This window comes from Natator depressus, chromosome 6 (assembly GCF_965152275.1).
Source record: "Natator depressus isolate rNatDep1 chromosome 6, rNatDep2.hap1, whole genome shotgun sequence".
Classification (NCBI taxonomy): Eukaryota; Metazoa; Chordata; order Testudines; family Cheloniidae; genus Natator; species Natator depressus.
Window position 1 is genome coordinate 101,062,300 of NC_134239.1, and position 21,434 is coordinate 101,083,733.

A 21,434-nucleotide genomic window follows, 5' to 3' on the forward strand; every position below is an offset into this window, starting at 1 on the left:
TACAACATATTTTACAAGTCTTTGTCTCCCTGGACAGTTATGGAACAAAATAAGGAAGGAAACCAGGCATGAAAAAAATATACCAGTGGGAGATTAAATCTTTTATGATTATAATGAAAAACATTTTCTACAGACATTTATTAGCAGGAACTTTTGGCTCGCTCCCGTGCAAGGACTTAACGGCCTTTAATTTGAAAAATGTACTGAACCTGCAAAGTGTTTCCAGAGGACGGAAATGAGCTGTAGGGTTAGTAAATTAAGTCACTTTTTAAAATCTTTTGGAGGAAGTGAAGCTAAAAACCCTGAAAGGCTCAGTTAAAAAAAAAAAAGTGCATGTTTCAAAATGTTCATTTCCATCAGTTTCTGAAGTATCAGTACTGTGTGTGTTTGGGTCTAAGTGAAGGTTGCCGGGCAACTGAGAAAAAGAAACGAAGTCAGTTACAGAAGTTCAGGATCATCATACATTACTGATTCACTGTGTGTGTGTGTTGGGGGGCGGGGGGGGGGGGAGGTAAGACTTGCTGAAAAGAGGAAATTACGAAAGACAACTATGGTGTATTATGTTCATTACAGCTCCCCCATTGGCACCATGGGATATGTGGAGTTATAATGAATTGATGAGATAGTACACTGAGAATTACACTGGCGGGGGGAAATATTCCAAAGGGAAGAAGACAGCAACATGTGAATGGAATGCTCTAACAACTGTATATTGTACAAAGCAGTAGAGAGAGAACCAATCCTGTATCTCTCAGCAGCACTGTCTAATGTGTCTCAGAAGTTTTCCACCACTACGCACTCACAGATTTTTTTTTAAGTTCCTTACTTTTCAGCAACTAACTATTAAGTCAAACAATTCAGCTCACAGGCTTTTTTTGAAATATTTATTCTCATCTTCATCTGAATTGAACCAGATGAAATTACCAAGGACTGGAAAAAATATTCAGAGGGCATGGGGAAGGGTTACATCTTCTTAACCCAGTGGACATGTGCCATTGCATAAGCACTGTCCCACTGAAAACTGCAATGCCACTGTTGGAAGTGTTAACTCTAGGAGGTGGGACGGTACTTCTAAGAACAATATAGCTGTCCCAGTGGCCTGAAACACTCACATATATAGGTGGATAAGTATTTAAGGGATATAAGTATCCTTGCTTACTTCCAAGATCCCCATTTTAACATATATAACGCCACTCTGGTCAACATCTTAACAAAGGCAAAGGAAAATTCAAAATTTGAATTGTCAAACAGGCAATTCTGGAAGATATGTTTTAGGCAAACACAAGTTGGGCTCAATACAAGAGTGACTGTACCTTCTGGCTTTGGATCAATGACTATGAAAGCAGAAGGGACTCAGAAACCTTTCACAGTTTGAGCAAAACAAATCATCCCTTTATTTATTTACTTATTTTAAATTAAGCAAAATTCCAGGAATCTAAATATGAGATCTGATTTATTTCCCCTACTAATATGGCTGTCTCAACCTCTCCCTTTTCCAGGAAAGCATAAAGACCCTTTACCCATGTTAGTTAACTCCTGGTTTCCCCCTGCTCCCATCAGTACAAATCCAGATCTCATATCTACACCCTCTTCTGCCTCATCCTCCTCACCTCTGGTGACATTTGCCCCAGAAAATGTCCCCCCCTCCATCTCCATCCTCTCCATCTCCCACACCCATCCCCATCCTCTTATGCCATCATTCTTAACCTCACACCCATCCCCTTCTCTTGCTGTCTCTGGAATCCCCATTCCATCTCTAAAAATAATCACATCCATACATGACCTCTTCATATCTCGCTCCCTCCAGCTCTTGGTTCTTACAGAGACCAGGATTCCTTCCTCTGACATGGCCTTAGCAGCTGTACTCTCTTACGGAGGCCTCTCCTTCTTTCACACTCCCTGCCCTGGATCAGGCCCTGCTGGGGGTGTTGGGCTTCTCCTCTTCCATTCCTGTCACTTCCAACTCCTCCCTTCTCCCCCTTCCCACTCTATCTCCTCTTTTGAACAGCACTGCGGCTGACTCTTCTCTCCTCTCCCCGTCCATGTTGCTGTTGTTTACCATCCACTCAACTCCCCCAAACATCAGCCTTCGTCTCTGATTTCAACCTGTCTCTCTCTTCCTCTCCTGACGGTTTCCCACACTGATCCTCAATGACTTGTTCTTCCACGTTGGGGTCTCCTCTGACCCCTTAGCTCCATGTTTCCTCGTCCTCACCGCTTCATCGCACGTGGGCCTGGTTCAACTCTTCCACTCTCCACCAAGCTTTGCTCTCGCTCTCTCTAATCTCTCTCTTGCGGAGTTCCCCCTTTCCAACTATTACCTGTCACACTGTCCTGTCACTTCTATGATTTCCAGTGCAGCAGTGTGGTTGATTTCTTATCTGCTCTCAGCCCTCTCTTCCTTGCCCCTCTCTCTCCCCCATTTCTTCCACCGATATGGTAGTCGATTCTCTCCTCATTTCATTTTCCTCCATCCTTGAATCAGAGCTCTCTCTAGGCTATGTCTAAATCTTTCTGCATGACATCTCTAAGATACAGCCTTTCCTATCATTCCACACCACTGAAGCGCTTGTCCCTCATCATCTTACATCTTGATTACTGCAACAGCCTACTCTCTGGCCTTGGCAAATGCAATCTTGCCTCACTCATATCCATTCAGAATGCTGCTGCAAAGATCATTCTTGTACCATGTTGCTTTGACCATACTATGCGTCTCTTGCATCCCTTCACTGGCTCCCTCTTTATTGTATCAAACAAACATAAAATGTCTCCACTGTCAAAGGCCTAGCCCCACCCTACCTATCATCTCTCATTCACTACTAAGGTGTTGACTGCCGCTTCCAACTGGCCCATGATATGAGCCTACATCACCCACTCGTTAAATTTTCAAACAAGCACCTTCATGCTTTCTCCCAAGCTACCGCTCATGGTTGAGAAAAGTTCCCTGTAAACATCTGCAAAACTACCTCATTATCCACCTTCAGCTTCCTCTTGAAAACATTCCTTTGCTGTGAATACTACAAAAAAACTTAAAAACAGCTAAGCCACCAGTGTGCCGAAACCATTGTTTCCTTGTACTCCCCTTGACTACCTGTCTTGAATCCATTTGTTATCTCTTGTCTTATATTTAAAGGTCAGTGTTTTTGTTCTGTTTTTGTACAGCACCTACCACGGTGGAGTCCTGGTCGGTGACTAGGGCTCCTAGGTGCTATGATAATATAAATATTAAATAATAACTTCAAATTTTCCCAATCCCATCGCTTTCAGCCTTCAAGCTGTTCCACTTTTGCATTACCAAGCCTCTACCACAGTGTACACTCCTGTAGAATATTAGCAATAATACTTATAGAGTCCCCCTACTTGCCGTAACAAATTAATTGAAATCCACCTTCTAAAAAACCTCAAAGGGATTAAACAAGTGAGTGGTTGTAACAGAAGAAGTTTGGAAGGTAATGAATATGGGCCAACAGTGGCCATTCTAAAGCAAGACTTTTCTACAAAAAAGATTTCAGCTGCTTGTTAAAAGTGGGAAAAGAAGGACTGAGATTGATTTCAGGTGGGGGAAGAGAGTTCTACACCAACCGGACTCCCACAGCAATGATCTCCTGACCAAACACAAGCGGCAGGACTGTTTAATATCAAGTGGTATCTAAATGCAGATATCCATCAGGTTCACATTCTAGGATGTTTTGAATGCAGCTTCCGCTGTGAAGGGATTTGAAAATCTACTGTGGCAGTTTTTTGTCAACTGCTGCTCACATAGGTAGACAAGCCAGCTTCCAGCTTCACAGGAAGACAAGCCAGCCAGCCTTTTCCTAAGATGGATCTCAAACTTGCTCTGGGAGGGATATTACTAGATAGGGGGAGAAGGATGAGGACTGGTGACCTCTGAAAGTAGAAAGCAACACAGCTACATCTACACTTCCAGAAGAACAGTGGCCCAGAAAACAGAAGTACTCAAGGGGGTTTTTTGTAGTATGTAACACAGACTACACTGGCCATATATTAAAGGGAGACAGCAACTTCACAATCTGCCCTGGGCGAGGGGTGCTGTGTAGCTGAGCTGCCCCACGGACAGACCAAGAACGACCCTCTGACGCACAGCTCACCTTTGAAAGAAAGGAAGAAGTAATCCAAGCCTACTCTTGGCCAACAGCAGATTAAGTCCCCCTTTGCTCCTGGGCATCTCTGCTCCCAGGTGCATTGGATGGGTGGAGTCAAGGCTCTGCCCTCACTTGTTCTCTGTGCACACAGAACACTCCCATGTCTGTTCTCCCCATTGTATTGGGACTGGCCATTCAGGTAGCCTGTAAGGGCGGGGGCGGCGGCAGGGGCTTGCAGACCTTAGAATCATAGAATATCAGGGTTGGAAGGGACCTCAGGAGGTCACCTAGTCCAACCCTCTGCTCAAAGCAGGACCAATCCCCAATTTTTGACCCAGATCCCTAAATCGCCCCCTCAAGGATTGAACTCACAACCCTGGGTTTAGCAGGCCAATGCTCAAACCACTGAGCTATCCCTCTCCCCTTACACTCCTTTTTGTGGGCATGCTGTGCAAGTGGCAATTGCAAATGCAAAGGTGCCAGGAGTACAAACTGTAGTGGTCCATGGACTGGAGGGTAGATTTATTTTCTGACTAAAAATAAAACAAAACACCCCACTGCTGCTGCTAAGCACAGCAAAAGGAAACCTCATGCTGAGGCTTATTATTCTGGTGAGATGTTTGTTACACCACGTCGTTCCCAGTCAACGCTGGCTATGCAATTTTCCTTCTATGGTAAAACTGGTATTTCTTCCCTGGCTTTTGCAAGGAGGGAAGGAAATGGGCATTTGGCATAAAGTCAAAACCTAACAACAAACCCATAATTTTAGAGACGTGCACGCTGGGAGAGATCATTTTCATTATTCTGGCTAAACCCCAGCAATGAACTTGGAAAGTCAAACATTAGCTCAGTGGTTCCCAACTTATTTTTGGTGGCATTCTCCGTGCGATGGAGTGGCAGGGCAGGGTGCCCGCCCTGGTGTCCCTTAACAAAACGCCTGGCATGATTGCTAACCATCCGTTGTCTCGTTCCTCCACCCCCATCTATTCTCTCCTTTCCTGGCTCCCCTCTCCTCCTCCTCTTCATTTTCTCCCTTTCTCCATGTTTTCTTGTGTATTTTTGCCTCTTCCCCCACTTTCTTGGTGGCAGTCCCTTCATCACACCACTTAGCAAATGGCTACTCAGACAGCACTGCTCTTGGTGCAAGCATCCACAGCTGGCTCTGTGGGGCCTTGCCCATGTGTGCTCTCATGACTGAGCTGAGTGCTGCAGGAGCAGAGGACAGGAACACAGCAGGACAAGAGACATTCCCATGTCAGCCTATACACGGGCTGCACTGGAGCAGAGACCCAAGGAAGGTCTCTTCCAAGAAAACCCTCGCTGCTCTTCCCCAGCTATGGGAGCACATGGGGAGTGGATACAGAGCCAATCTTCCACAAGAAGAAGGATGAGCCAGTGGCTAGCGTGCTAGTATAGGACTCAAGAGACAGGGCCAATTCTGTGTTCTGCCACAGACTTCCTGTGTGATCTTGGGCAAGTCACTTAGTCTCTCTGTACCTCAGTTCCCATCTATGAAATAGAAATAATAATCCTTCTTGATCTCACAGGGTAATGTCTGGATAAATACACACACAAAACATTGTGAGGCACTCATATACTATGGTAATAGGGGCCACATAAGTACCTGAGATAGAAAGAACCAGCTTTTTCTCTCTTCTCCCCATCCCCCAGACTAGTCCTAGTTTGGGAAACTGCATGTACAGTATCAAAAGAAAAAAATGTTATGGAACTAACAATGTCGGGTACAACTCGAAGGAAAAAACTACCCGAACTACTCACCGGAAAGAGGATCTTTGCCAATCATTAAAACATTTGGTAAATGCATTACGATCAGCTGCTGGAGGACCTCCTAAATGAAATGGAGAATTGTAAACAAGAGTCAGTCAAGAATCCAAATCAATTAAATCACACAAAATACACAGCTCTACTGATTTGCAAGGCTTCAGCATGCTGGCAGTTAAGGAGGTCACAAGGTGAAGTCTCACATGAGACATAAATCACTCTTTGAAGATGGCTACAGACTCCACAACTGAGATACACCAATGGTCTCTTTCAATGATGGTTAATGTAGGACTTAAGGGTCTCACGATACGAATAAAAATGAATGCAAAGTGATGCCTGGGCACAGCCATCCATCACACCTTTCCTCCTGACAAGACCTTTGTTCATTTAGTGCTCAATCCATAGTTGCTGCCATTTTTCTGGATTTACAGCTGCAGCATATTGACCAAAGCCATGTAAGCCATTCTGGTATGGCTGGTTAATTCAAATAATTGATCAAATTATCTCATGGGTCTGGACATTTTAAAGATGGCTTGGGGAGAGGGGAGGAGGAAAGAAAGCTATTAAAGTGATCTCGACTGCTGTGAGAAATTGGACTGAAAAGTTGTGATTCTTTAGGTATAGGAGAGCTGACACCTGCCTAAATACTAATTTTTCCCATCATGGGTCTTGGGCAAGTGTAATTTTAATTTGGGGGTGTGTGGGGAAATCCCCACAATAGATGGAGAACAGGAAGTCACGTTACTTTGGCAGGTTCCATTTTTCAAAAACTGTCAGCTGTTTTAAGCTGAGCAGGGTCTTGGAGTACCAGAATGGGTCATGAGGAGATGGACTGGTAGCCAGAGGGCAGGTGCAGTGGTCAAAGGTGCATGACAAGTACACCACAGAGATGACATTTATGGGAAAAACTGCCGAACCATGTGATCCAGGAATATTTTGCAACTTAGCATGAAGGTAATTAGCACTCGATTGGGACAACACCATTATTTCTCTCTCTCTTTCCCCTCCCCCGAATAAAAAGATGGTCTTTTGGTTCATGCACTGGACTGGGACTCAGGAGATCCAGATTCTCTACTCATCTCCCCCTAACCTTTGGCAAGTGCCTTAACCTGCCTGTCTCCATTTCCCAACCTACCTCACAGGATGCTGAGAAGACAAATTCATTAGTGTCTCAGATATTATGGGAATCAGAGCCATACCAAAGACTATAAATAAGCACTCTCTCTCTCTCTCTATATATATATATACACACACACACTTATAGAAAAAGTCACCAATTCATCCAAACACACTCCCCCTTAAACTATTGGATTGTTATTTCTGCACTTTGAGAACCATCACAAAAGGAAAACTGAATCTGAATGGGTAAGATAATCATTCACTGATCTAGCAGTGTCTAGGGAAACTGGAAGGTATTTTTAAAACCATTTTGGGTGCAATATGTTTCATCTTTTCTCTGCTCTCAATTTAAATAAATAACACATGCTTAAAGCAATAGTTAGCTTGCATAAAGAAGAAATTTGTTAATACCACAGCTGATACCTTTGGTGATGTTAGGAAACAAGAATTTAACCAAACACTACATTGCATCAAGGTTTGTGACTTGGACTGACTGTTTGCTGAGTCATTATCCAAATGTTGTACAGTACACATTTTCAAGACATGCTACACAAAAATTCGTTTCCACTTGTTGCCAACAGGTGCAAAACAAATTGGATTTCACAGCACATGGCCGGAATATGATACTCTGCTAATCAGTTCCACAATGCATTGTCTTCTTGGGCAGATGCAAATTCTGACAATTCTGTTAATGAACTTGTCTCTTATTACTGAGTTCCTTGGCAAACGAAAATTTTGTTTTCAATCATCCAGCGCATGGAGCGGCCCTGAGGCAGGAATGCGTAAAGAATTCTTGTTGTCTTTGTCTAATCATCAGATCTCTTGCTATTTAACCAACAGAGACAAAAGGAACTGGGGCTAAACTTTATGTAGTTAACATTCCACACACTCCTTCTGCAAATTATTATTTGATTACACCATCCAGTATTTCAATGACTAGCTTCCCTTTTAGTTGTGTGATTTTATTCTCTGGGAGGTGGCATGCAAGAATCTTTGTTTAGGTGTTACTAACATAAGAAATGGGCCCAAACTATGAACATCACATCAAACCATGATTTCCTAATTCAGATTAAAAGATTCCATCTGATGCAAGAGATTGTACCTATTTCTCTCTGACCTGGTTTTAAGCTAAAGAACAATTATCTTTACCTGTGCTATTAGCATCATCTTAGGTTATTAATAATAGTAATACTCTTATAGTAAATAGTAAGGCTCTTATATGGAGCTATTCATCAGTAGATCTGAGGAGGCTGGTATCATTATCCACCTTTTACAGATGGGGAAACTGAGGCACAGAAGTGAACTGACTTACCCGAGTCACACAACTGGCCAATTGCAGAGCTGGGAATAGAACCAGAGTCCCAGTCCAATACTCTATTCATTAGGCCACACTGCCTCCCTCTAACAAGATCACAGAATTCTTAAAATAACTGCGTGTGCATCAATATTTCTTTTATTTGTTTAGTTTTGGCATTTCCTCTCAGCTTGGATAATGAAAATCCAGCCAGCCAGTTTTACTTTCAGATCCTTAATGCTGCATTATTTGAGTTGCATACAATGAAGGAAAATGTTTGTTTAAAGGCAGTTGTTTTCTACTGGAATTGTAAAAATCACAAACATTTCTATTAGCCGAGGGTTTTGAAGACATCAGGATTTATAAAATATGGAGCAATTTTGAGCTTTGAGCACACTCACATGTGACTCTAAAATGAGCTGGAATGTTTACTGTCCCAGTGATTTGCAAATCAACTATAAGTAAGACTCCCCCGCCCCCAAATGAAAGCCCTTCAAATTCAACCTGGGCTCCAACAACGGAGCTGTCTTCTTTACAGCTCGTGAATCATCAGTAATAAAAAGATTCTGTGGGCCAAATTCTATTTTCAGTGATACAAGCCCACTGTCTTCCAATTATTACAACAAGAGTCAATGAACAATAGCACTTGAAAACGAAATTTGGCCCTACAACTGGAACTTAGTTGACAATAAGCAAATAGTAAATACAGTGCAACTTATTTCTAAAGGTGTAGTAAATACTTGTATTAGGCAATGTCTACACTTCTGGCAGCGTGTAGTGCACAGACATTGCCGCAGCATGGATATACATAGCACTGTAGATGGTGATGCACTGCTTGGGTGATTACTGACATGCTAGAACTTTAGGGTATATACCCTACACAGTTCCCTACAAGCCCAAGCAGTGTCTCCTACGTCTACACTGCTGTTTTTAGCAGTGTAACGTCCCACTGCCTACCCACTATCAGAGCCCTTCACTTCCACATGTATCTAGACATCTCAGTGTGGACGCAGTTTTCCAGTGCGGCATGTAGCTACATGTACACGTACACGCCACCGCAAGTGTAGACAAAGCCTAAGACAACAAGGAGGTTGTAATATTTGTTAAATGCTTGGAGCTGGATATGGATTTTGAAACAGAGAAGTCCGAAAGAAACTGTACGTCTCCTCCACTTCCCCTCCCCCCAAGACATTACACCGTGGATTGGTAGCCAATGTGAGAGGAGAGTCACTAAAAAGAACAGTGAATAAAGAAACTACACTGTCCAGAAAGACTGGTGTTCTTCAGAGCAACAGGGAGGGGTGGTACATAATAAATCCTCCTTTCTCCTAGGAGAGAGCCAGTTAATGATTTTAACTGCCAACTAACCCTTGATTAAAACAATAAAGGTAAGAGCAACAACATATGGTACCAATCTCCCTTAACTATAAGCTATTAGAACAATTAGTGGTAATGCTGTCAGCTTTACACCTGAGGCCGTTAACCAACCAAGTGGCCATTAACTGCAAGTCATAAATCATTTCACAGAGATTACGGTTTTCCATGTTTCTTCGTAATGAAATTTCCATGAAAAAACAATTTCGATACAGGAAGCCCCACGTATGGGATCCTCTTCAAACAGCTCATTACTCAGTTTTCAAAGTGAACGATGTGATACTGGAAACCAGCCTCTCCCAAGATCAGGTCATCAGAAGGCTGGATGAATTTTCTGAAATCTAGGACCCTTTTATGGTATTGGCAGGTGCCATATTGAACTTCAAAGACCAAGGCTGTCCCATAGCTAGCAGAAATTGACTTAAACCAAGCCCTATCCCACCCACAGTGAAACACCCCAAACTTTAAGGATGTTTGGCTTCAGATCCAAACTGCAGGTCTATTCCTATTAATTGGTAAAGCACCCACAAATCATAAGAGTGGCTTAAGAATCATGAGATGTTTCTAAAATAATAAATTTTGTTGGCTTCTTGTTATTTGCCTTCTGGTTTCTGAGCCTTCAGCGTGCTTTCATGTCATATTTTAAGCTCTTCTCTGCAACAACTAGGACCAAAAAACTCACTTTAAAAAAACGAAAGTTGAGATTCTCCTGCAGTTCCTTGATTGCAGCAGCTCGGTATTAAGACTTGCTAGAGCTGGTAACATGGCATTACTAGGAGTCTGAGTCATAAGATCCCCCTTTATTTCATTCTCTTTGGCTGATAAGCGTTCTAATTTATTCCTGAGGAGTTTCTGAAACCTCTAGTTTTCTTTTTTACTAACCCAGGATTACTCTCAGGACATTTGCTTGTCTGTCTTTGTAGGCAGATGGGATGTAAGAGCACTTCCCATTCTTAGCCTGCATGGTCATATATGAATATTTTATTCAGCAAAAGATTAGATAGATCCTCTGAAGTTTAGAAGGGAACTTTCTTGGGCCAACACAACCCTATTCCAGCTCAGACTCTTAAAAATACCTGTGCGTCAGCCGTGCAAGAAACGGCTCCATCAGTCTGGAGTTTCTAACAGCTTGTGCGCCGATGGCTCCAAGAAGCTCAGAGTTTGGAGTTTCTGTGATAGTACAAGGAGGAGAGCCAACCTTTTTGTCTTGAAGAATTTCTTCATCTGAACTTTCAGAACTTGAGTACAAAACTCTGGATGGTTTCTGTTTTTTTCCTTTTAAATGATTTTGGAAAAACAACTTTTTCCTGGTTCACAAATAAATTATTCTTTTCTATTTCAGAAGCTTAGGGCTGGCAGGTAGGCTAGACTTCTGTCCCCTCAGCAGTGAGGGAGAAAGCTGATTCAGACGGGTTCCTAACTGGCATCTCTGTATTAGGAAAGCAAGGTTGCTGGGAAAGGTAGTTTCTCGTGGCAGCCATGGTAAGTCCAGAGTGAGGAACAAGTGGTTTCAGGGAAGCAGCTCTGAAGTTTATAACAAAGCCCATGACTTTGTGACCCCAGCTCTAAGCAAAGCATGCTAGGAAGTACGTAAAACTGGCCTTTCCACAGCTGAGAGAGACCTGGAAGGATGCAGGTTGTGCCAATGAGTCTCTCCTGGGGAAATAAAAACAACTTTCTTTTGTTTGCTTGTATAATCCTTTGCTTTATAATGGCAGACCCCTCTGATGAGTGTCTGAACCAATCAGACTGTGGATACATTTTTGTCTTTTAAGTAAACTTGAAATAAAGTCCTGAACAGGACTGTTTTTCTGTTTACCACTTCCAAAGCTGGGCTTTCGGGTTTTCTGCTTGTCTGTTCTGGGAAACAGAACTTAAAATGCCCAGTCAACCAGAGATGGGCCAACCCCCGAACCGCAAAGATGTGCCTCTGGATCGGGGGTGGGAAAGAAGACTTCTGCTGCAAGTAGGATCTAAAACCTTAAGAGGCTCATTTTAAGGCTATGGGGCAGCTGAAATCTTACCAGAACAGCCTGAAAGGTTTAGGTGACATGTAAATTCAAACCCCAAACTGAACCTCAGCCCTAATTCAGCCTCAAACCAGAACCCTGGCCTAATCAGGATCCAAACACTACCTCCTCAGCCCAGCTGTACTGTCCATTTACATGATTTTCAAGGCTACTACATGATTTACACAGAAGCTTCTCTCTACATCACAGTACAGTGTTAATGTACAGTCACCATTAGCTTCTCCTGTAGATTTAAATTAACCTTCCCCTGAATCCTAAAAAAACATGTAGGCACTAAATAAATTATCTAAAAGTTGCAGTCTCTTGGCCCCTGTAATTCAATGCCCAAGCCAGATAAGTCCACTTAAGAATACTATTTAACTAGAAAATGCTAATTGCCCAGATGACTGAAAGCCAAATGGCCCTTTCCTACTTACTCAATTACCACGAGAAATAGCATCACCAGCTTTATCTTCACCAGAAAGACAACGCTACTGACTCAGAGCAGCTAGTTTAAATTTCAACATAAACTCAGGCCGCATAGAGTGGATGGGGCTAACAGAAATATTAAGGCTTGTCATGAGTTTCTTTGAGTTCTTAATTATACATTATGATCAAAGTTCCATCCCCCTATACCTATGACCTTAATACGTGTACCAGAAAAATAAAACTATGCGCCTGATCCTGGAAACATCACCTGGAGTGGGACTACTCACTGTAGTAAGTACTACACCCTGGGGCAGCTCCTCAGCTGGTATAAATTGTCAGAGCTTCAGTGATGTCAGTAGACATCTGACAATTTATATCAGTTGAAGATCAGCCCCCCCAACAGTAAGTGTTGGCAGCTCTGGATCATGATAGCAACTGATAGCTTCATTCATTATACCTGGCTATCACAGAATCCAGGGGTACAAATGGGATGAAAATTGCACTGACTAGAGAGATAGGCCCCAAGTCAAAGAGGTGATTGGATTCAAGGTATTTTTGATTCAGAGCAATTTCTAATTTGCTAGAGAATATACAGAAAATAGGCTTTTCTTCAAAACTAATTATATTAACTCTAAGATAAACCTAAATGTTTTCAATTTTTTTTATATGTCAGTGAAAACAGTTATTTTTAAAGTAGTAACCTGTTGCTTGCAGACTGTAAAAAGAAAAACCAGTAAGGAAATTTGATGTTCAGTGTCCCAGCTGGGATAAAAGTTACAAACAGACAAGTAAATTGGATTTCAAAAATTATTTCAGTTTTAATGAGCACAGGCGTTATTAGTTACATGAGTAAACACATTAAACATACAATGTTGTAAACCAAAGTGACAGTGCCCCTTTAAAGGTTAGACAAGATAAAACAAATTGTTGCTGGGAAATTTCAGTGCAATTAAATACAAACAGATCTATCAAAAATCTCTTCATATACAACTTACAATTTGCACATACCTGAGCACAGTTCTTGTACAACGAGGTACTTGTTCCCGAGGTAACATATTATATACATGACAAACTACTTGATTAAGAACTTTGCTTACTTCTGCAACATTTTTGTTTATTATTTGATGGACAATAGGATGAGAAGTGTTTCAGGGGCGATTTTTGAAAATGCGTAACTTAGAAAGCACAAGTCCAAATCCCCATCAAGTGGAAACTAAAAGCCAGTAAAATAGCAGTAACTTCAACCATTGAGAATAATCAGCCCTGACAATCATAGGCCGGAATTTCAGCAGGAGGGCAAAGTGAAGGAATCATATCTCATCTTAACTATACTATGCGTATGTGGGATCCAGATAACTGCAGTAGCAGCCAAAGGAGAGAAAAGTAAACCCAACATAGGAGAGCATGAGCAACTTTCTATTAAAAAGTTTAATAGGGTCTCGGCAGCATAGAGAGGGTTATTCTATAGACAACTGGCACTATAAAAAGAGAACCTCCATAAAGCCATCTTCCACCAATCCAGTGGCCCATTACTGGTCAGATACCATCACTAATGATCAGTGTTATGATTGTTATTTGTATTACGGGAGCACAGAGGTCCCAGTCAGAAGCAGAGCCCTAACATGCTTCATGCTGTATTAACACATTAAAAAATAACCTTTGCCCCGGTTAGCTTATCATCTACAGACCAATTGCAACAAGGAAACGTGACAAACAATAGGAGGCAAGGGAAGACAGTAGGGTTGCCAACTTTCTAATCGCACAAAACCGAACACCCTTGTCCCGCCCCTTCTCCGAGGCCCCCACCCCATGCTCACTCCACCCCCCTCCCTCTGTCACTCGCTCTCCCCGACCCTCACTCACTCATTTTCCCTGTGCTTGGACAGGGAGTTGGGATGCAGGAGGGGGTGAGGGCTCTGGCTTGGGGTGCAGACTCTGGGGTGGCGCTGGAGATGAAGGGTTTGGGATGCAGTAGGGGGCTCCAGGCTGGGGCCAACGGGGTCAAGTGTGGGAGGGGGCTCTGGGGTAGGGCCAGACATGAGGGGATCAGGGTGTGGGAGAGGGCCCCAGACTAGGACAGGGGGTTGGGGTGCAGGAAGGGGTGATGGCTCCAGCTGGGACTGTGGGATCCGGGGTGGGGCCGGGGATGAGGGGTTTGGGGTGCAAGAGCAGGCTCTGGGCTGGGGCCGAGGGGTTCAGAGTGTGAGAGGGGATTCCTAGCTGGGGCAAGGGATTTGGGCGTGGGGGAGGGGATGGGCTCCAGGAGGGAGTTTAGGTGTGGGAGGGGGCTCAGGGCAGGGGGTTGGGGTGCGGGCTCTAGGATGGAGTTTGGGTGCGGGAGGGGGCTCAGGGCTAGGGGAGGAAGTTGGGGCGTGGGAGGGGGTCTGGGCTACAGGAGGCGCTTACCTTACTCAGGTGCCTCCCGGAAGTAACGACATGAAATGTCCCTCGATTCCTAGGCACATGGGTGACTGGGGGCTCTGCATGCTGCACGTGCCTGCAGGCACCACCCCCACAGCTTCCATTGGCCGCATTTCTCAGCCAATGGGAGCTGCAGAGCTGGCACTTGGGATGGGGGCAGCCTGCGGAGCCCCCCTTAACTAGGAGCCAAGGGACATGTCGCTGCTTCCAGGGAGCCGGGTGGGGAGCCTGCCCGCCCCGCACCAACCAGACTTTTAATGGCCCGGTCAGTGGTGCTGACTGAAGTCGCCAGGGTCCCTTTTCAACCATGTGTTCCGATTGAAAACCAGATACCTGGCAAGAGTGGAGGACAGAAGAGGTGGAAAATGAAAATAAGATCCTCTGGTTATAAAGAGAGATACTGCATAACTAGATTATTCCTGAAGGTACCAAATTTATTATTACTATTTTTAAAATAAATAAATTGGCTATTCCCGGCTGGCACACAATGAAACTACCACTGACAGGACGATGCCTTGCAGAAATAGCAGCAGAAGTGGGTCTTGAAGAGGGTATGAAAGAGGGTGTGGGGGGGTGTCTTAATAGAAATAGCTGCACTTTTCCAGCTACTGCAAGAAGATTAAGATGCACTTCTTGGCATATATAAGTGGCTACTGAAATATTATTAAAATATGGCACAATGTATTGCATTTTAAGATGTTTGTTCCATTCCTTAAAGTTTGAATTCATTCCACGTAAAAAGTGTCTCCCTGCGATTTACATATCACAAAGTAATAAGGACAGAAAAAGCTATTTTATCAAACAAAATACAAAAACTGCCATGCCTAACGGTGTAAAAAAAGGATTCACAAAATATAGGGTGCACATTTTAAGATTACTTCTACATAGTAATTCAGTATGACACAAACTTTATTCCCTCACCTCCCTGACTCAGAAATGTCAATCACTTATTTCCATATGATATGCAACACTGCGGTTGGGTCCTAGTGGCACTATTGATTTGACCCTGAAGGGGAAAATCCAATTGTTGAGGTCTGTGTCCTCCAGGTTTTATAGCCAGCAGCACATTTTACTAATTTAACCACTCGTTGAAAATAAAAACTTATTGATTTAGCCTCAAATCCCTTCAAAGCCCGTGCAAGTGACTTCACATGCTTATAACAGTATCCAGACAAATTACTCTAGACTTTTATTTAATTCCGCCTTCAGATTGTCCAGGGGCGGTTTCTGCAGTAGCAGGGAACAACAAACTGTGTTGTGTTAAAGGGCTGTCACTTAAAATTACAGCTGTAACCAGCTAAAATGCAATCCATCTGTTCAACATACATTCAGTTAATCTGTGGTGGTCTCAAGGGCCCATAATGATTTAACCCAACACATGCTGAAAAGAAATAAAATTAAAGCGGTTTAAAATTCTGAATAACAGCAGTAAATACCTATTTAAACAAAAATCTTTTTTCCATTCACAATTTCAGCAGGGTGTGTGCACGTGCATACCTTGACATTGTACATCAAATTCTAACACTGAATCATTAAGTATATTTCAATTTTTAGGTGGAAATTTGCTACCTACTTACAGCAGCCTTGCAAAATTGCCATGAACATTTACCAGCCCAGCAACAAATTCTATCAGGCTGCCTGTTAATGAGACGAGTGTTAATGACAAATGTAAAAATAACTTTTTACTTGCCCATCAAATAACCATTCACCCTGGTAAGTGCTTGCAAAAACTGCTTGTATTATAGTTTTCAAATAGGTGACAGTTTTCTAACTCTGTTCATAGAGAAGCCAAAATACACAGCCATTGTTACTACAGACACCTCTTGGCATAGAACACCATTTGATGTTAAATTCTTCCACTGGATTTGGTAACATGAAGTGATCAATTTGTAAGATGGCATCTTAAATGTCATGATCAGCCTAAGAGACAACTTACTTTCCTCTCCCCAAAAATAAATAGAAACTGTTACAAATAAATTTAAACCATGCTTAATTTCTGCAACACATGTAGAGCTTACAACTGAGCGGTGGGGCTGGTCTAATGGCCTAGTGTTAGTGCTCTGCACTGCAAATGAAACATCTGGATTTGAATCTTGTTTCATGCTCACCAGGACTGGGATTGCTGTGGAAGCAGAAGGTTCAGCCCCTGAACAGTGTGGGGAAGAGGGAGTTTCCCATGCTGCTCACCAGTTATTACTGTGTAAAGTTAAGTATCATTCATGGGTTTCAAAGAGGAATCCATCCTGTCCTTTTAGAGGTAAGGTAAGGCCTGAAGAGGAGGATGTTGTACAAACTGTACTAAGGAGTGGGGAAGTACACAGACCTGACAGGTAGGAAAGAATTAGAACAAAGAAAATGAGACAAAGTAATACAGCCATATCCAAAGATATAAAGTGCCCCTCTTCAAAACACAGCTCCACACACAAACAGCTCCTTTACCAAACTCTGACCCAGCTACTTTATTTTAATATACATGTGGCTCATTCTTGCTGTGCTTTGAAAAGAACCACATGCACTGGAGAAAATATTGTAATGCAAGCTGCTGATCCAAGGGCTAATACCAGGAGAAAGCAAAGCCGGCCACAGGCTGGAGCCATTTCCAAGTTTCTCCACAGAGACACTGAGATGTCAACTTCAGCTTTCAGAGAAGCTCAAACTCCTGCAATGCTAAACTGAGAGCAAGCAAGAAAAGACAAAAAACAGGAACATAGCTGGATGTTGGGGAGGAGGCAGTGGATCAGGTGGTGGTCCTTGGGGGATTTTAGAAATGACTGGTGTGTCACGACTAATGTTTCAGTAAGAAATGAAAATCTTAGCAGACATTTTCAAGTTCAGAGTAGCTGTATGAATCAGGCTTCACGAATGACTCCAAATGGAATGTACAAAACTGAGCCAGGAGCACACAGACCAGTCATTGCAAAACTGGTAATCAGTGTATCCTTCTCTGTGTCAGGTTCAGATTGAAAGTCTGCCAGTTAAGCCCCAAAAGAGACTTGGGGCTATAGCCTGCCACTCTTCCTCAGAATGAGTAGTATCTTATTCAGCAAGTAGCCCTACTGATTTCAATGGGGCTACTCATGGAGTACGCATTTCTTAATGTGAAGAAGTGTGGTCTTAAGTACATAAAATGACTTCAGGGTTGCTTGGATATAGAGCTGCTAAATTGTTAAAGTTTTATAAAGAGGAATCATTTACTTGCCTCAATTTCCCAGGCTAACACTCATTTACCATACAAGAGTCATGAGACAATTCATTAATGTTTGTAAATTGCTTTGCAATCTTTGGCTGGATGGCATTAGGGAAATGCAAACATTATAAGCAGGTATCTGCAAACTAATCAGCGGTAGATATATGGACATAGGACAGTTACTGTATGTATGTATGTACTGGAATAAATCAGATAAGTAAATGGTTTCAAAGTGATGTCTAAAGTATAGGTCAGAGTTCTTCAGATCAATAATAAGGTATGCAGTGATCCAACCTATGGTTAATGTAAGTTGGAGATCTGCAATAAATTCTGCCAGTGGTGAAACCATACGCTCCTGGATTAAACGGGTTGTGAGTGCGGTCTAGGAGTACCAGAGAAATAAGTAGAGCCCTGCATGGATACAAAATTTGTATCTGCATCCAAGCCACGATCCGCAAATATGGTCCATGGATAGCCGTAGATTTGCAGGGCTCTAGAAATAAGTGAGCAACTGGTCTATATTGGTAGGTTTGGAAGGATTAGATTTTTATGGGTAATTGTTGGTAAACGTTGACTGCACTGTACACACACAAACTGATGAAAGCATATTGCTATTGATAATAACTGAAATCTACAGATAGGCAAAGAAAGAAAAATGCTGCTTAAGAGTTTATTAGATTCCCACCTTAATATGTATAAAACATGTTGTAATGCTGGCAGTAGCAGAGCTGATGCCGGGGCTATAACTTTCTGAATCTCAGCATCTGCTGTCATTAGTCTGCCTTCCTTCCCCATAACTGTTAAAATTTAAATTGATAAAAACAGAAAAAATGCTTACAAATAAAGCAATATTATCCATCACAATTATAAAAACAAATAAAAATCTATTGGTGACCATCTTACTTTCCTCTCCCTGAAAAAAAATAGAAACTGTTAAAAATAAATTTAAACCCATGCTTAATTTCTGAAACACATGTAGAGCTTAAAACTGGCATCAGTTTGCAATAGAGTAAAAAACTTTTTGTGTTCATGCAGCCTATTTTATAAATATATGATTGCAAACTAAACCTAGCATTACACATATGCACAGAGAGACAGAGTCCAAGTGGAGAGACCGTATCTTCTTACTCAGACAATACTACACATGGAACAACAGCGTAGCCATGAGAAGGTGCAGAGATCAGTGTAGGATTTGTAGGAGAAACAAGTTTTAAAGAGTCTGGAAGGAAGAAAGAAGGATAACTTGGTTCATGTTATTTCAGAAGCTGATCTGAGCTCAGAGAGCCAACCTGAAAGAAGGTGTGAAACTAAGAGGGCCAGAAGAAGACAAAGGGAGCAGTTAGGTGGCAGGATATGCATGGAGTGAGTTGGAGGTGGGAGCCAGCGAAACCGGTTTTTACTGCTAGTTGCTATGGCTGTGTGTAAAAAAGGTACCCAAACAGCTCATGAGATTAGGAGTACTTGTGGCACCTTAGAGACTAACCAATTTATTTGAGCATAAGCTTTCGTGAGCTACAGCTCACTTCATCGGATGCATACTGTGGAAAGTGTAGAAGACCTTATTATATACACACAAAGCATGAAAAAATACCTCCTCCCACACCCCACTTTCCTGCTGGTAATAGCTTATCTAAAGTGATCACTCTCCTTACAATGTGTATGATAATCAAGTTGGGCGAGAGTAGTTTGCTTCCAGGCTTCCCTGCAGAAAGTCAGTGGTATAAAATCTTTAAAATAGGTATTGAAAGGAAAGATTCCACTTGGTTCTGTTAGGCTTTTATCTAACACAGGAAGACTGTTGGTAAGTTTTAATAGGGGAATGATGACCGGACAAAATGGAGTCTTGTTTTTAAAAGGTAGATTAATTTTGGGGCCTGTTGATTTAGAGTGCCCCTTTATAGTTTGGATTAGTTACATACAGTATTGCTGCCAGGATCTCTTACCAGAGTCAGTGCCTATCTAGTTTATCCATTTTTGGAAACCTTGAAAATCATCCACCAGCAGGTCATTAGCCAGAAGATCTATCCTATTCCACAACTGTGCTGTGCAAGTAATTTTTTTCTTGGGGGCCAATAAGGAATCTTGAGGCAAAGATCATGTGATTCTTCTAAGCACAACTCTACAGCAGTGCTCTCCGTCCCTCACCTTGGCAAAAGCTAGTAGGGGAGTGGATTGTCACAGGCTGGTAATTTGCACAGAATTCCAAGGGCTTTGTACTGATGGAGAAGATGAAGCACAAAAGCAGTAAGTTATTTGCCTAAGGTTACACAGGAAGCCTGCGACAGAGCTGAGAAAAGATCCTAGAACTTCTTACGCCAATGCCAGTCTGAGCTCCAGGTCATGCTGCAATTTTAATACTCGATCAAGTGACAGAAACTGCTTAGTAGCCCTAAAAAAAGAGGGCGGCACAAAAGGGAGCTAAACTTCTGAAAAAGGTTCCACACCCTCAAAACATCCCCCTCACGCCACTGCGCCTTTTGGATTTTTCCCTTTAGGCCACATCTACACTACAGATTTCTGCCAGGATAACTATGTGGGATGTGCAAAAAGAACAGGAGGACTTGTGGCACCTTAGAGACTAACAAATTTATTTGAGCATAAGCTTTCGTGAGCTACAGCTCACTTCATCGGATGCATACGATGAAGTGAGCTGTAGCTCACGAAAGCTTATGGTCAAATAAATTGGTTAGTCTCTAAGGTGTCACTAGTACTCCTTTTCTTTTTGCAGATACAGACAAACACGGCCGCTACTCTGAAATATGTAGGGTGTGATGAGTTGTGATCCCTGACTGACAGAGCAGCGCTGGCAGAAGCCCCTAGTGTAGATTCAGTTTTGCACTTTACTGTTATAGCTTGTTTCGCTTAAGGAGGGCTGGAATAAGCGAGCTGGGAAAAGTGCAGTTTTTCCAGTATAAATTGCATCTGCACAGCACTGCTGATACAGCATACTGATACAGCCATTACGGTAAAGGGCTCCCAGTGTAGACATGGCCTTTGTTTACTAATATTTTCTGATGGCTTGGCCACTATGCATCCTTTGGAGGAGGGAGGAGTTCTTCACAGCAGAGCAATGCCATGTGAAGATGAAGACAGGCATCTGCAACTGACACTCAGCTACTAATCAAGTAGATTGCTGCCACAGATTTGTTTCTTCAAAGCACAGAGTCATGTGTGGCCCAGAGACGATTGTATCATATCACCAGCAGAACAAAATCTCTGTTTTTTTGCAACTTGCTGCCATCAAGGCACTTGAAAGAGAAGCCTCCCCCCTTCCATTCCAAGGAGACCTTTCACTGACATCTGTTCACTTTGTTAACTGTCAGCTTGAAGTTACCATGACAAAAAGAGAAGCGTTTCCACAGTGAATAGCCCCCAGCAGCTACTAAATGCAAGCAGAGTCAGAAGAAAACCAGGGGCACCAGAGAAATGCCTCAGCTTCCGCCCCTGCATGGACATCTCTGCTTTTACCATCTCCTCTTTCATTCGCTGCCTTAGCTTATTATATGATGTACATTAAGAATAACAAAAATAGCCAAGCTTAAAAAAATTGAGAGCAAGACAGAAAAGGGAAGCTGCTTTTATTGGTCAGAAAAAACAACGGCTCTCTTAATGGAACAGACTGACTTGTTCTGTGACTACATCAAAGTCCAAATGGAAGACAGAGGGTTGTTGGAGAGCAGAGGAAGGACACAGCCTTGCATTACTTTAACCCTTTA

At 42.6% G+C, this 21,434-nt stretch overlaps 1 protein-coding gene across 2 annotated transcripts in view; it reads right to left on the minus strand.

The window, feature by feature from the left end:
* The window catches only part of CCDC88C (coiled-coil domain containing 88C), a 124,646-nt gene that overhangs the window by 68,101 nt on the left and 35,111 nt on the right, over nt 1–21,434 (minus strand). For both annotated transcript variants that reach the window (XM_074956122.1, XM_074956123.1), the window contains exon 4: nt 5,883–5,952. In XM_074956122.1, coding sequence (XP_074812223.1) covers nt 5,883–5,952 — 70 coding nt within the window. The remainder of the gene's footprint in view (nt 1–5,882; nt 5,953–21,434) is intronic.